Source organism: Paramacrobiotus metropolitanus, unplaced genomic scaffold (assembly GCF_019649055.1).
Source record: "Paramacrobiotus metropolitanus isolate TYO unplaced genomic scaffold, Prichtersi_v1.0 Parri_scaffold0000015, whole genome shotgun sequence".
Taxonomy (NCBI): Eukaryota; Metazoa; Tardigrada; class Eutardigrada; order Parachela; family Macrobiotidae; genus Paramacrobiotus; species Paramacrobiotus metropolitanus.
The window spans coordinates 1,006,193-1,021,805 of NW_026570235.1; the positions used below are offsets into that span (position 1 = coordinate 1,006,193).

Sequence of the window (15,613 nt, forward strand, 5' to 3'; positions counted from 1 at the left end):
AGTTTTAACTCCAGAATAAGAATTACAACCGAATATCGCCTCGATGCACGTACACGAGCTTTACACAACCTTTATATTTTTATTTGTAAGCGTTACAATCATTGCGAAGGCATAACTTAACCATTATACTCATCACTATGTGTTCACTTTAATCATAACCTGTGTTTTGCATAAAAGCATCTTGAAAGTTAATAATTTCTTTGTGCGCGCGTTGACGTTATAATACACGTTACAAAAACACAAATCTACTGCGTACTTGCAGGTGACTACAGGTATGGTGTACAAAAACAGCACCAAGAAGATCCCCACATTCTATTCAAGTTTTTATTTTCACATCGCCTACAAAAAACAGGTTGCTCATCTACACAACGCATAAAAAAATTTATATAATCATGAACCGCCGTAAAAGTACATAATTTTATCACTTGTTCAGCATGAGGACAGTCTAAAATTAAATATATTTCCGTAACAGTATTCATAACATTGGCAAACTGCAAGAGCGCCTGCTGTACATGTACAATTTACATTTATTGTACACAGCAAAAACAACAACCGTAAGCAACCTTCACGGTTCACCTATGATCCATAGGCTCGTGCTTGCCCCCACATACTCCACAGGCCAAGCCGAGTTCATAGCATCCCTTCAGGGGATAATAACAACACAAACAAGGCATAATAAGGGATAAGGCAGCAACGATTAACCAGCGTCCAAAGCAGCTCTTCCCAAGACTATCACAACTGCACGGATGCGTCCCTTCGCCCTCGGGATCCCGCATACAATGGCACAGAATCCGTCCCGCAGCCGGTACACAGGTAATCTGGTTGATACCGTCCTTCACACGATCCGGCGCAAATTCACATGCCCCCCGCTCATTGTTATCCAACGAGTAGAATTCATGGCAGTATTTACACCGGCTCCTTTCACTGCGGCAGTATTTATTTGTGCCACTGCTGCGATTATCACGTTTTTTGCTGCGACTGCGTTTGCTTTTGATGGGCAGCATCGGCGGCCGATGACTGGCCATCATGTCCAGATTGTGCACTTTAATACTGCTAAGAGAGTCGCGTTTACCCGGTTTCTGGCCCTGTACACCACCCACAACCGGATAGTGGTAGTCATGCGATTGTGTTGAGCCGCTGGCCGGATCGGAATGGGTGGCCGTTGATGAGCGATCGTCGTGTTTCGTGCTGATAACATCAACATAGGTGTATTTTTCCATGGATGTTGTGCTGGGGGTGGCGTTTGAGTATGGTAACAGTGGGGCCTGTGCTGCATTCCGGACACTGAGACTGCCCGAGGCCGCTGGCGAGAGAGTGGTGGAGTTGCGCAGTGCAAATGTCTCGCGCTGTACCGGTACGGTGGCGTTATGTAAAGGGGAAGAAAGAGATTTGGTCATGTTGGCTGGCAAGGACAAGAGTCGTTTGGCGGCTGGTTGGGACAACATTTGAGCGGACTGATTGGAGCGCGTGGTACGCAGAGGTAAAGGCACGGACACGGAGGACAGTTGCGGGCTAGCCGAGCGCCGTTCGCCAATTGTAGGCTTGCCGAGAAAACCGTACGTCTGCCGGTTATAGGAGCCTCTAGATGGCTCATCGCTCTCCTGGAAAATGAATTTTTATTTACACAAATAACACTGGATAAACAACCGGTGAAAAGCACAAAACATCAAGGACACGGTAGAATACTAACGGTAGAATACCCGACCGAGTTAACTAACAGTACAACAATGGTACCAGCACTGCTTCATTCAGTTTTAGAATGAAAGCACTGATACAGTACTGACAACAGCAGAACGCAGACGTAAACATGTATAATTCCGAAGATGTTGAAGTCAGATGCCAACAAAAAATGATCCAGCGCCCAGACAGACGAAAATCGGTAGAAAATTGATTAAAAGAAGTTATACCGTCAGAATGTGTAGAAATTAATGGAAATTTAAACCTAAACCACAAAGGACAGCTTTGTCTTACCACGGAAACGCTTTCGGTGTCTGAGTTGTCCAGACTCAGATACGCCCTGCTGGACCGCGGAGAAGGTTCCGGTGTGACTACAATGAAAACTTAAACTTACTTTCATAACTCGATGAACGGATAGATTTACAAGATACTAACGCTCTTTTAATTCCGCAATGGCACCGATAACGGCCACGTCAAATGTTTTTGCATCTCCCTGGGCTTGGAAAGTCAATCCAAACTTTTTATTCTGAATTTGCCAGTGTCGAAAAGTTGGTGTCACTTGATTGTATTGTATCGGTCGCTTGAAAGCACAAGAAAGGCACACCTGTAATAAACGATAGGCACATCTGTCAGAACTGAATTATGGTGTTAACAGTAATCCGGTAAAAGGAGCATACAGATAATACATGCAGCTCCGTCCAAAATGTAACAACGCTGACTACTCAAAGCTGCTAAATACCCACCAAAACACAAAAGATCATGTTCACAGCAAAGTTTAAAACTAGCTTCCAAAACAGCAATTTCCCCACTATCTTTCCAGGGCCCGATATAAAATCAATGGCTAAGTTTGAACATCACTTTCAGAAAACCTCAAACAAATATTAGGTAAGCAACTCGCCAGAAGCTAATCAGAAAACACCAGCGCACAAATTCAACAAATCAATAGCTGCCGTCAGTGGTTACGCAGATTGTTTTCGAGGCATCGACAACCAGGTGCCCATCTAGGCCGCGTAGGATCCGAGGGAAAAAGTTGGGAAAACAAAGCACTTACGCTGTTATCGGTTATACGACGTCCGATGATAAGAAACTCAATTTTTGGTTTGGCTGGCTGATCGCTGACGTTGGTACTCTCCCCGGCTAATAAAGCAATACGCCGAAGTTCCACATAACTCAATCCACCTCCTCCCACAGGTACCCATCCACCGGTGGAATCGTCCCGAGTCATAACTTGCGCCCGAACACGCACCAAGCAGGTATCACTAAAAGAAATCCACAAGTAGCCTTCATTTCGCTGGACACGTAACAAACCGGCTAAATTCAGTTAATAATGTGTAATCACTCCGATCAGCATACCTTGATGATCAGTAATCTGACGCATACAGGCTTCGCAGAGAAAAGAAATGAATATTAAAACATCAAACCACATTATTACAGCTAATTTGCGGGAAATGCTTAGACGTACAGAAGCTGCAGTATGGCACTCCTCCAAATAAACATAATATAGATATTATATCTTTACAATACTAGCCCGCAAGTATGTGGCGGTTTTTAATAAGACTACTCGTATTTATGGGCGGCGAAGGCGACAATTAAAAGCTACCCATACACTGCTAAATCAAAGTACACAGTCCCCGAATGTTCCATTCTGGGTTATTCTTAAAATTTTAAGTTGGCAATAATGATCTATTCCGGTACTCCTATTCCTTACAATCGGTTTTGCAAAGCAGTTCACGGTTTCGTTGTTACACATAAATCACATACTGACGGCGTTTTTCATCGCAGTCAGTAACCAATTAAGAAATAAAAATGTACGGTGAAAGTTAAAATTATATACGCTGCTACCAATGCAAATACCGTACAGAATACGTATCTCATAAAATCAGCGAATTAAAAAAAGTAAGAATAAGATCTGCGAATTAAAAAAAGTGCGCAATGGGCGACTCCAGACCGCAAAGCCTTACAGCGAGGCCCATTTAAAATCGGTAACTAATAAGTTTCCTCCACTTTCCTTTTTTCCCGGATTATTTTCTTTTAATATTTGAAAAGGAAATTTATAAATAACATGTATCATGTACGTTAGATAGGTAGCGGGTTTTTGGTTAGCCAGAGAAAGTTGATCCGTAACTTTTAAATACTAACTGGTAAGTTTAATAACATACAATACAGTACTTATGCATATAGGTAAGTTACTGTGTTTTGGCTTCTTTCTACTTGCAGCTATAGGGAGGGATATTGCAATATGATAAACTACTACTACTAGTAATACTACTCTGGCCTGCGCGCCTTGCAAAATCGGTAATAAGTAATAAAAGTAATGTACTCTGTATTTTTTTTCACAGCTCCATGGAAAGAGTTCGTCATACCCTAAAAAGTAAAACAGTGGATAAAAAATTAGAAGTTGCCAACCTGCTACTTTCAGAGTTTACACCCAAGTTAACCCTTTGAAAGTCCCAGTGTTTAATGTTCTGTAGGGTGATAAAGCCGGTAACCAAAATGATGCAGTCACTGCTGTCAGTGCTGTGCATGAATTCTGTGTCCGTTCATAGTCTTTTTTTTATTGTACTGTAGTGGCTCGCACATCTTGTACCACAGAGTTGGTGTACGGGAAAAATGTGCATCCAATATACACACTCTAACCGGGCAAAATGCACGCCTACGAAATAATGCTTGATTTGACTTCAAGATGAACTCTCCTTCTGAATCTGTCCAGAATCAAACATTTTCTTTAAAATTGTAATTCACCTTAGAAAAGAAGCTCTGTATCTGAGAACTCGAATTGTTCTGTAGCTGTAGAATGTTGACGCTGAACGTGCCCCTCACTCTGCAGGGCACCCCAAAACCACAACAAATCAGTGTTTGAATTCGAGCTGATAGCAAGATTTAAGTTAATGGCAGCTTTTGAGCATAAATTTAGTTAATAATTATTAGAGCTCTAATTTTTTTAATATTCAAGAAGGTTCTCCAGACCAGAAGTTGAGAAACATCAGAAATTTATCAATGCACGCCGATTGCGAATCGTGCGTTTTGCCCGGTTAGAGTGTGTATATTGGATGCACATTTTTCCCGTACACCAACTCTGTGGTACAAGATGTGCGAGCCACTACAGTACCAGACTGATAAGAGCAAACAGTCCATAAATCGCTTAGCGGCAGCGTCAATTTGTGACTGACTAATTATCAATTATATTTATTTAATTACCTTGCTGCTGTCAAGGAAAGTGTCACTGGACGCGAAATTGCAATTAATATTAAAATAGTTCAAGGTTGCTGTTCCATCGTGCACACATACAAAGTGCGATAGTGCACTTCTGTACTGTCTCGATGCCTGTCTTTTACGCTAAACGCAAACACCTGCAGGCATATTACAAACGTCAAAAAGCAAGCTTCATGAGAATAACATATCATCAATTCGCACGTTTATTCACTATGCTTATACAAAGCTCGATTACGCAACATTGCCTTTCCAACTGAAAGATGTTAAACAACGGTAACGTTGTAATAAGCGTAACACGTCACGGATGACCACTTCCTTAACGTGCTTTAATGAATGTGAATACGTACTACGCCATGGTCTCCCTGTAATGCCATATAGGCCAACAAGACTTCATGTCTGCTGAACTGACGGGAAAATCAACACGGTACAGTACTGTTGCCGATCACCAGATGTACAGCTAGCTGGAGCAAATCTCATCAAAACGAGTTCACTGGAAATGAATATTTCATGTCCAGACAGCACTTCGATCTAATTACTTCCTGCAATGCGGTAAACAAGCAAGTTCACTTGCCAGACCAGTTCATACATTAATGAGCGTCGGATTTCATTTGTAGCTTTTAACATGATCCAACCAACAAATCAGCGGAAAACGATAAGAAGCGCGATAACATAGAAAGAATTTTACTGCCAGCGATAGGCGCGGCACTGTGCTTGCGCTGAAATGATATAATTCGCTTTCAGAGCATGCAGCAAACAATAAATTACAAATCTGCAATGTCAAGTAAAAGAATAATACCTTGCAATGGTTTGCATGTTTAGTTTTACGATATTCCCCCTAAACGAGTAACTTAATTTAAGAGCAAAAACAGACTCAGTAGAAAAACCTATAGCTAAAGCCTAAAGGAGCACTATTGATACTTCTATGCTACAAGCTACTGCATGTCATCTTGCACTAGCATAAGAAAACAGAAAAAATTCTGCAACAACTAATTATATTAAAAAAATAGTTGCGAGCGCAGGTACACTATGTCACAGTTAAAATTGAAATATATTATAAGTTACTTGGAAAGCAATTTCGTTCTTCACGATTTCTATTTCAGTTCACAACAAACACAAAAACCACGCACAGACACCATTTGCGCTGCAATCGTGCTCTTGAAAACTGCAACACTCGTGCATCTTAGATTTTTTCAAGAGCGCACACTATCGTTAACGTTGATGATAATCCTTGAAACACTGAATAAAAAATCAATTTTAGTAATTTAAAATTACGTAGTTCACTGTTTCTAAGATTTTTCAAGATCGCCATCCCGCGTAAGTTTCTGTCTGAATTGGCCTATAAGGACCAAAATTATTAAAATATTACAATAGTGAATAAACCTACGTACAATTACAGCTTCGAAAAACAGTGTTACAGTACACAGTTGCTCACTTGTGCTTGTACAACAATAACAATACATGAGAAAATGCCAGTTTATGCTGGTCTGCTGGAGCCTGGAACGAAGTTTTGAAACGGATTTTTTTGTTAAAACTGCTCATGCTGTGAGCCTCTGCAGTCTGCAGATATCCAGTATATGCATTATATTATAAGTACGACAGTGCGATCAATAGAACTTTTCAATATTAGCCGAAACAAATAACAATGTTCCTAATTGAAAACAAAAAATATTACTGCGATACTCAGTACGATTTACAGCTCACGTGTGTTCCATTTGAAAGTTGAACTACTCAAAATTTTGTTTTATCTTCTTTATATGGATGTTACAGTGGTAATTTTCAACCTATTAGTATATACAGCATCTGTAATCAATTGATTACTGAAGTAAATAACAATAATTAACCAATTACCACCGATTTAATTATTCCGATACTGCGCATAGCATATCATATTATTGAGATAAAATGTACCACTGCAACCATTACATGCGACACTAATTTTACTAAGTCACAGCATACAGTATTAAAAGAAAATTTCAAACTTAAATCAATGTCGACTGGTATTGAATTTACGATTAATTGGCACACGTACAGTACCTGCTTAAGCTTTCTTCATTCATGACTGCAAGCTTATTAATGCCCACTAAATCCTTAAGGCTGTTGCTGTTGACATTCTGCTGAACTCGGCCACAACAAACTGGTTGTTCCAAGACGTATTGAACGGCTCCGGATGTGTTGGATAACTGGGCCAGGCTTCCCAATGTCAGCTTAATGGACCATCATTTCCACAGCGTGGAAGCAAATTCCGAATGAAAACCAAAACAGTACATTAACGGGCCACACCGCTACAGCATGAGGACGTTCCACTACTAAACCGAAAATCCACTACAAAATGAATGGACCTATGAATCCAATTTACGAACTATGCCAGTAGAGATTTTGGCCATGGATTCATTTATGCTATTGCTGAGTTTTCCTCGGAAGAACCAAAGCCATATGCAGAAGCTGCGGAACTGAATGGGAGATAACGCTATGGGCTGTCGATTTGCCACTTTTCCACATTGAATAAGCCACACAGACCGGCTCAGTTATTAGACAGCCAGTACGGTCTCATACGGGCTGGTCTGTCCTATTTGGTCCATTCTCAAATTCGATTGATAGACAGATGAATGAAGCCAGAGCACCGATTCACAACTTTTCTTCGAACACGCCCATTGCACTTGCAACTTGCACTTTGTGTGAGCGCGGTGAGTCACCCGGTGCGCGGTATAAATCAAGACACTGGAAATGGCTGGAATTCATTGTTACCGGAAACGTTCATAATAATAAAGCGCGTGCTACGGTACGTCGAGAAAACAAGAAACATGGAAACAAAAACGCTTACCAATATTTAATTTTAATCCTGTTTGTAGGAACTCTTTAACATAACACTTTATACAATACAGATTAAGAGACTGATAGAAAACTTGTATTTCATTCTTCTAAGTTAAGTTCTTTTTAAAATAGAAAACTATTTATTTTGTCAACAGCATTTTTCTAGCGCAGTCCCTTCTACCTACGCAGGCTGAATGAAAATAAAGTTCTTTATTATATTATTGTGCATTTACATGCAGTTCGAGTGACGGCACTGCTAATTTATCAGTATTTACAGAAAGCGATACAGTAAGTAATAGTTTTAGAAATTGGTACCTAAAGGCTAAAAGCCTAAAACTAGACTTAAAATTTTTCTCTTGGTAATGCGTGGAGGTCCTAAACAATAACGATCAGGGCGTACTATAACGCAACCGAATGATTATCGGTTAAAGCCAAAACTTTGCTATTTCGAATGATAAAGACGAAAGTCATGCTTTTTTTGCTGTAACAGAATTGAACTTACTTACAGTTAAAGTAGAATATGCCGACAATTTTATGTTCAATTTTCTGCATCCATGGCACAAAACTTTGAACAGAAGCTACAGGTTTCATACATCTAATACTGCTGAAAAAACAAATCCGGCTGGAAAACATTGGTTTCCGAAAAACCATCGAAACATTCGATCCCGATGTCAACAGCTAGGTGCGATCTCAAAACATTGCACTTCGTTGTACAATACAAGGACAAGTACAATAGTTTATTGTTGACAGTAGTACAATATTTCTGCAACTCCTTCTGCAGCCCTTCTGAAACGAACACGGTAAATCTAAATTGTGATTCGGGAGACTGAAAAGGCCTGATTTTTTTAAAGGTTTCTTCACACATTTCTTTTCCCACTTGTGAAAGGTTGTGTACAATAATGTATGCAAAAAATAATATCGTTTTTATAATAATAATATGCGGTTTTGCTGGCAATACACATGTTGTTCGACTTTCGGATACTTACCGCGTACTATAATTAATAAATACGGTGTTTTTTATCATTAATCAGCGACCGTGCGCTCGCAGTTTCATAAGGTGTGGCTCAAATGTGAATGAAGCAAATGCCTCGTTTGTATATGTAGTATCGATGAAAATAAGGTCAGCGTCTGGACAATCGCTGTTTGCATGTGTGTCTGGAAATTTGTATGTATGTACTGCAAGACAAAGTAGTATGAATAGCAAGATAGTAGTGGCGCAACTGTATCCCTCTGGAATCTTAATACAAGCAATTGCGTGAATAATGCCCAAAAGTACGTAGCATATATACATCAAAATAATTTTCTGAAATAACTGCATTCACTAAATAATGGTTTGCGTTTTAATTGATTGTGCTGTTCAGTGTATTTAGTGTCAGACTTTTAGTTTATGTTAATGTAAGTTCCGACCAGCGATATAAACATACAGAATTCAAAGGTTAATTGATCTGCAAGATTCAGCTCCAGCCGCTTAAATAAGCGTCTGGATGTTACCGCATATCTGTGATATAATGACCGCTACCTGGTTGCATCACAGGTCATATGTGCATTCCGCTACACTGGAAGTGCGACAACGCCAAAGATTGTCCGGATAACGAAGACGAAGACGTGGAATTATGCGCAAAGACGAACGCATGCTTCGTGGGTGAGCGAATGTGCGCCAGTAAGATGGAGTGCATCCCTCAGAAAGAATGGTGCGACGGGAAACACGACTGCAAAGACAGGTCCGATGAGGAGAACGATGAGTGCCGCTCGACAACGCCCCTTCCGCCTTGTCACGGAAATGAATTTCGCTGTGGAAATGGGCGTTGCATACCAGGAGCGTGGGTGTGCGACGGGACCAAGGACTGCGACGATGGTACGGATGAAACCCTGGCGGACTGCAGTGTCAGCAAGAAAATAGACAAAACTGGAGGCGGATATATGGCCGGTAGGGTGCGCTTGGATAATTTTTTTCAGATATATAGTTTATTGTAGATTTATTGTTGTACTTGATATAACTATTTTTATAAAATCATTTGCCAAGATACAGGTTGATTAAGATGATAAAGATTCATGGTTAATGATTTGTAATACAGATTCATGATTTTAATGCAGAACTTGGAACGGTAGAAATCTCCACAACTGCTAGCTCAGCGCAGTGTCCGAGTACTGATTTCGCTTGCGCAAATGGAGAGTGCATCCCCAGGTCGTGGCGGTGTGATCAGGGCGCTGATTGCGCTGATGGCAGCGATGAACACAACTGTCCGGGCGCGTGGACGCTGCCTCCCAATTCCGCAGCTCTCCATGCCGTGTCGGCGTTGACCTGCGCTCATGACCAGTTCCACTGTGATGCCCTAAACGGGACCGCAATGTGCCTGCCGTTGAGTAAGGTTTGCGATCATCATAATGACTGTAAAAACGGAACGGACGAGGGCTTTGGTTGCAAACTGGCGGAGAAGGAGTGCGAGAAGAACAACGGACAATGCAGCCATAAGTGTAACCTTACTCCGGCGGGTCGGAAATGTTCTTGTCCTCGCGGGTATGTACTCTTATAATGTAAATTATTGGTAAATACAGTATTACCATAACAAAAATTAATCTGCCTTTGATCTAACCAACAAAGTTTTTACAATTGTTTATTTACTACTCGACTGTAACTTTAAATTGTTTAAACTTGAGTACAAAAACATTCTCTGCGTTTGCAGAGAGAATTTAAAGCCATGGTGATTATAACGGTGACGTGTTATTGTTTATATTCTTACTATGAAACTGAAATACTACGACTGTGAAGTACTATTGCTGCTGAATTATGTTGCAAATTCCTTATGTAGGTATGTTCTGTCTCCCGACGGAAGAGCCTGCGCTGATATCGATGAATGTGCAACAAGCGGCTCACAACTTGGAGGCCCTTGCAGTCAGTTGTGCATCAATCTGAAAGGCTCGTACAAATGTCACTGCGCTCCCGGTTTCCTCCTGGAATTTGATGGTCATACGTGCAAATCGGCCCATCACGTTCCGTTGCTCATGTATTCCACTGACGGGGAGATTCGGTACATGGAAACGGAGGGTTTTCGGCATAATGATCTCTTTACAGAAGGGAAACTGACCACCATGACTGTAGGACTAGACTGGAAGCAGAATAATAGCTTTGAATCCAGCACGGTAGGGAGATATTTAGTGCAGATGCAAGTCTTTGGAGATGCTTGCTATTTGAGATGACATTATTTTCCAGATTTTCTACAGCGATGCTGACCGGAAACACATAATCCGCTACGAATCTACCCACGAACGGAGCGTTGTTCTCAAGAATATGGTCATGCCGGAAAGCATCGCATTCGACTGGGTCAGCGAAAATCTCTATTACGTGGATGCCGGCAAGCCGGAGATTGGAGTGTGTTCTGTCAGCAGGAAATCAGCGCATTGTGCTCCCGTGATCGATGCTGAAATTGATAATCCTCGCGGATTGGCGGTTCATCCAGGAAAACGTTTGTTGTTCTTCGCTCAGTGGGGATCACAGCCGAAGATTGAGCGTTCATGGCTGGACGGTAGTGCAAGTAAGTAACGAAGTCATGGGAAATACGAAAAAATTATGTGAATTATGATTTGCTAATGCTAAAACAGCTAAAAAGTTGGGAAAAGAGCTTACGAATAGGTGTACAGTAGTTTGTCGGTTTTTTTTGCAAGAAGTTGAAAATGACGTAGTGCTTGTGATATTGATTAATAACTACCGCGTAACTAGAAGGCCGAATTCTGGCCGCATTGCTTTTTTTTGTTAAATTTCTAACTGTGCACATGTTTTATTGTTTAGGAGTTGTTGTCGTTTCCCATAAAGTGTTATGGCCGAACGCTTTGGTAATCGATTATATCTGGGATCGCTTGTATTTTATTGATGCTCAGTTAGACTGGATTGAATCAGTATCATACAGCGGGGACGACCGGCGCACGGTTTTCCGCATGGCATCCTCACATCCGTTCGGCTTAACAATGATCGGCAATCGTCTCTACTGGACGGAGTGGACGCACCGGGGCATTTACAGCGTACTGACCAACGGGAGCGATTTCCAGCTAGTGCACGACATGTCGATGCGTCCGTTGGGAATAGTGGCTGTGCATCCATCGCGGCAGCCCCATTTCGATTCTCCTTGCGAACCCGCTGTTAGTCTCTGCGACCAAATATGCCTGGCTCGTGTCTCTCACTATTACACTTGCGTCTGTCAGAGTGGCTATCAGCTGGTGAACGATACCAAGTGTGTGCTCTTGGATGATCATATTCAGCGGGAAGCTTTGGTTGCGCCTAATCAGGGAAAGTACAGCTCGTCCACCGTGGCCGGAATAATTTGTGCGTGTATTTTGTGCGTAATAGTAATCGCCGTGGCTATTATTATATTCCGAAAACACCTTCGCCGAGCGGAATACGGTGATGAGAAAAGCCTTCTTTTCGATTACGACGTGGAATCACTGCGACCAAAAGCACGCCGTCAACCCTCTTGTATCACCGGTAGCCAGACCAATCCGTGCTACGAGAACATTCCTCATCCGGGATATGTTGTAAAGTTTCACAAGGACCGCAACGTTACGTATCCGGATGCGTTAGAATCACCTGCCGCCTCCCTTCTTGGCTAATTCCAGAGTAAACGATTTCTATATTATGAATGCTTTTTGTGATATTCTGGATTGTTCCTGGCATATTCGACCCGTGACATTTGTTTCTGCTGGAAGATTTTTATACTTTTTTCTATTGGTATTGTATTAGGTTTTTGTCTTCTTTGGATGAATGTTGTTTATCATATTTACTAGTTTTTTACACATACATGTGAAAGTTTGTGCACCTTGTAGCTTTTGTAATTTTTTCGCATGGGTATTAACACTGGCGATAATATTATTTTAGAACCAAGTTATGCGAGTATTAAAGCTTTTGCTCACTTTTACGTCACCTTCGTTTTCGTTCACCGAGGCACAACGTCCGCAGCGGATGGCGCATTCTGTTTTTTGCCGTTGATCTTTACTTTTGGGTCTTTTTTCTTGGCTAATTTGTCATGATCTGCCGAAACAGCATTAGCAGATTTTTTTATCAGGTCATTTTGAGCTCCGGCCAGCCCTTGTTGCAGTATCTCTATAATGTTCTGATCTTTCCGCATGTATCGTTCGTCGTAATAATTAAGGCGAAGCTGGCTGAGTTTATTATCAGTGCATTCTCGGAATGGACCAATTCGAATCCTGCGTCCTTTTTGTAGACTTGGAAGTTCCTTAATGAACCCATTTAGCTCCCATTGCTTTGCTAGGGACATAAGAAATTAGTTTCATTAATTTTTTTTAAGTCATAATAAATACAGTAAGTTTTTTTCCTCCTGATTCTGTTGTTTTGAAATTAATTATCGCGTTAACCACTGGCACGGGAACATGGGCTTAAGGAAAATGCAGATTTACTGCAATTTGCAAAAGTAAAGTTACGGCGAACTGGACGAATATGAAGACATAAATAAAGCCCATTAACTTCTATAAACAAGTACTTAACCTATACAGGTAACATCCAATCCTGCTTCCCATCAGGCAATATCCACCAAAATAGCAAAACTGCGCTTCTAATTGTATCTATCGTATTTACAATGTTACCTGCGCTTTTATGTATTATCCAGTAATAAACTTCATCGCAGTAGCCGGCAGTGCGATATCTGTATAGGTTTTCGATATTTTTGTTCCAGCTTGCGCTTTCTGCTACACATTGTGGCTTAGGGGGTCGGTAAGCCAAGTTCCGGTACTTATCCAGAGGCTCGTTAATTAAATCTAAATCTTCCTTCCCCTTCAAGGCTCGATGCCCACTTATAACGTCTTCCAGTGGCAGTTGTTGTTGCGTTAGTGCAGTAATCCAGTCTTTCAATTTCAGGTAATGCGCAATGTGGGCGTTCTTATTTTTTGCCGGTTTCATGAACCTTATGAGGCAAACGTATTTTGCAGATATAAATATATTGTTTTTGTATCACGTGTCACATGACTAATAAGCTGAACAAACAATACGCAAGAGTGTATGGTGAAGTACGGCATTTTTTCATTGCCATCTTTTGATTACTTCAATTGACGTAATAGTTATTATGGGCTTAATTAAGCGTTTGCAAACACCGCTATTGTCACAAAAAAACTTATGTTTAATTTTATTAAGTTTGTTACTAAGTCTCACCTCGGCATATGTCATAATTATGTAAATTCAAGAAAGAATTGTCCGTGCAAAACAAATCTACAAAAAATGCTTTTTTCGCACAATTATTGGTAATGCTTTTTCTTGTACTTACGTGTCTACATAGTGTGTTAAGGGCAACGTTAAGTGGGCCACTGCAACAAACAAACATTCAAGGTGACCATAACAGCAGCTGCAAAAATGAATTGTTGTTCCTAAAGCTCTTGCGATTACGTAGATGCATGCGGTAAAATTCTCGTTTAATTTGAGCCTGAGAAACCTTAAACGGTCAAACCAGCGCTTTCGTACTTTTTAATTAAAACTGGGTTGGTTGAACTACTTCGAAATACGAATAAGCCTTGGCTAAATTTATTACAGAAGATGTTGCGCACTCGTGTGGTAAGTTGAAGGTGCCACGGAAAACCCACGTAATACTTTGAAGGTGACCTTCTAAATCACACACTTGAGCACAAATCACCATAGTAATTTTATTACAAACGTTCCTACTGCCTTTGCTTTAACTCTCCACGTTATTTTAAAAATAAAAAAATAGCCATCCGTATTCTGAATTCTCGAGAAAATGATTTAGCTAAATAAGAATTCTCCACTGCTCAAATTGAACGTCCGTAAATTAAACGGACATAACATTTTGTGAACATAATTCAAAATGAGTGAGGAATACAGACTGTGATTTATATTAATTTTATAATTCGGTTTGGTGTTGAAGAATTCGGATTGAGACCGGTGTGGAAGAATAATATCACACTAGAAACAGTCTGCATGTAGGCATTAGAATGTTGCGAAAGACTTGCTGCGAAGGCAGAGCTGCCGGCTTCCAGTCGAAGTGTTGACTTTTCGTGTCCGACGTGATTTTCTTTGGTCACTCACAGAGCGCGCTTAATTGTACCGAAGCACCAAATTCCACGTGCGCTATTTGCAGATTACTCGAACATTTACAGCTGACTTCCTGTACAGATATTCCTGTTCCGGAATAAGCTGTATCAACAAAGATTTTCAGATAAATAATTATATGTGAAAAAAAGTATTCTCTGAACTGGAAATACAGTTTCGAAAGTACTGCTGTTCCAGAACCAAAGTAATAATTTTCATGTGCAATGGAATAAATACAGGGTATACGACAGCAATTTTGCAGTTTACAACTGTTCTGTGTGACAATGATTACTGCTGCACTGCACCCATGTGGCTGCGCTGCTGAATACTGTCCCTTCTTTGGCATTGTCGCTGTTTCGAAGTCAACAATTCCTACGGGGTATTTTTGTATTCCCCGAGTCTCCCTGGGCGTGCGGGCTTTTGTTCGCCAATAAATGCGGCTGGCCGGTAATCTCAAGATTTGTCAGATTCATAAATATTCATCCACAGTTTATGGGTGAACATTACAGTAAATTGAAAGGCTGGCGTTTTAGCGTTTCTAGCAGCCTGCACTGCTACGCATGTTGCGATAGTGAAATAAATACTAATGTTATTACAAAACCGAAATGGAATCATAGATCCTCAGCAAAATCAATGGCTAACTCATTTTTAATAAGATCGAAATTCGAAATACCGTTTATCCGTATTGTACACAAGCTGAATCTAATACGTGGGAATTTCGAGGACACTTTAGACTTGAAAAAAATATCGTGCAACCCAGCTATTTTTACATCTGTATTTGGAGGTGATAAATGCAAAAAGTGTGTATTCAAGTAATCACGCTGTCCGCCCTCTATGCCAGTATATAACAACTAAAAGGTAAAATTATGG

The 15,613-nt window shown here is 40.7% G+C and overlaps 3 protein-coding genes across 5 annotated transcripts; 1 reads left to right on the plus strand and 2 right to left on the minus strand.

The window, feature by feature from the left end:
- Positions 1-310: 310 nt before the first annotated feature.
- LOC129584983 (sprouty-related, EVH1 domain-containing protein 1-like) lies at positions 311-7,477 on the minus strand. 2 transcript variants are annotated; one of them, XM_055477454.1, is made up of 5 exons: positions 6,925-7,477; positions 2,729-2,936; positions 2,113-2,281; positions 1,972-2,048; positions 311-1,601 (listed from the first exon to the last, which is right to left on the minus strand). In XM_055477454.1, exons 1-5 carry the CDS (start codon positions 6,945-6,947, stop codon positions 573-575), a joined length of 1,506 nt encoding a protein of 501 aa, XP_055333429.1. In that variant the 5' UTR covers positions 6,948-7,477; the 3' UTR covers positions 311-572. The 2 variants fall into 2 exon arrangements, with proteins under 2 accessions (XP_055333429.1, XP_055333428.1); XM_055477453.1 differs by lacking the exon at positions 6,925-7,477 and adding an exon at positions 5,238-5,727.
- Positions 7,478-9,231: 1,754 nt separating this feature from the next.
- Positions 9,232-12,608, plus strand: LOC129584867 (low-density lipoprotein receptor-related protein 2-like). Its single transcript, XM_055477247.1, has 5 exons — positions 9,232-9,628; positions 9,796-10,219; positions 10,512-10,842; positions 10,913-11,234; positions 11,489-12,608. The coding sequence occupies exons 1-5, from the start codon at positions 9,241-9,243 to the stop codon at positions 12,301-12,303; spliced, it is 2,280 nt and encodes a 759-aa protein (XP_055333222.1). The 5' UTR covers positions 9,232-9,240; the 3' UTR covers positions 12,304-12,608.
- On the minus strand, positions 12,462-15,460 carry LOC129584869 (uncharacterized). Of its 2 annotated transcripts, none has more exons than XM_055477250.1 (4): positions 15,417-15,460; positions 13,968-14,007; positions 13,294-13,610; positions 12,462-12,958 (listed from the first exon to the last, which is right to left on the minus strand). In XM_055477250.1, the coding sequence occupies exons 3-4, from the start codon at positions 13,604-13,606 to the stop codon at positions 12,627-12,629; spliced, it is 645 nt and encodes a 214-aa protein (XP_055333225.1). In that variant the 5' UTR covers positions 13,607-13,610; positions 13,968-14,007; positions 15,417-15,460; the 3' UTR covers positions 12,462-12,626. The 2 variants fall into 2 exon arrangements, with proteins under 2 accessions (XP_055333225.1, XP_055333224.1); XM_055477249.1 differs by lacking the exon at positions 15,417-15,460 and adding an exon at positions 14,162-14,267 and having other exon boundaries at positions 12,463-12,958.
- Between the last annotated feature and the right edge of the window lie 153 nt (positions 15,461-15,613).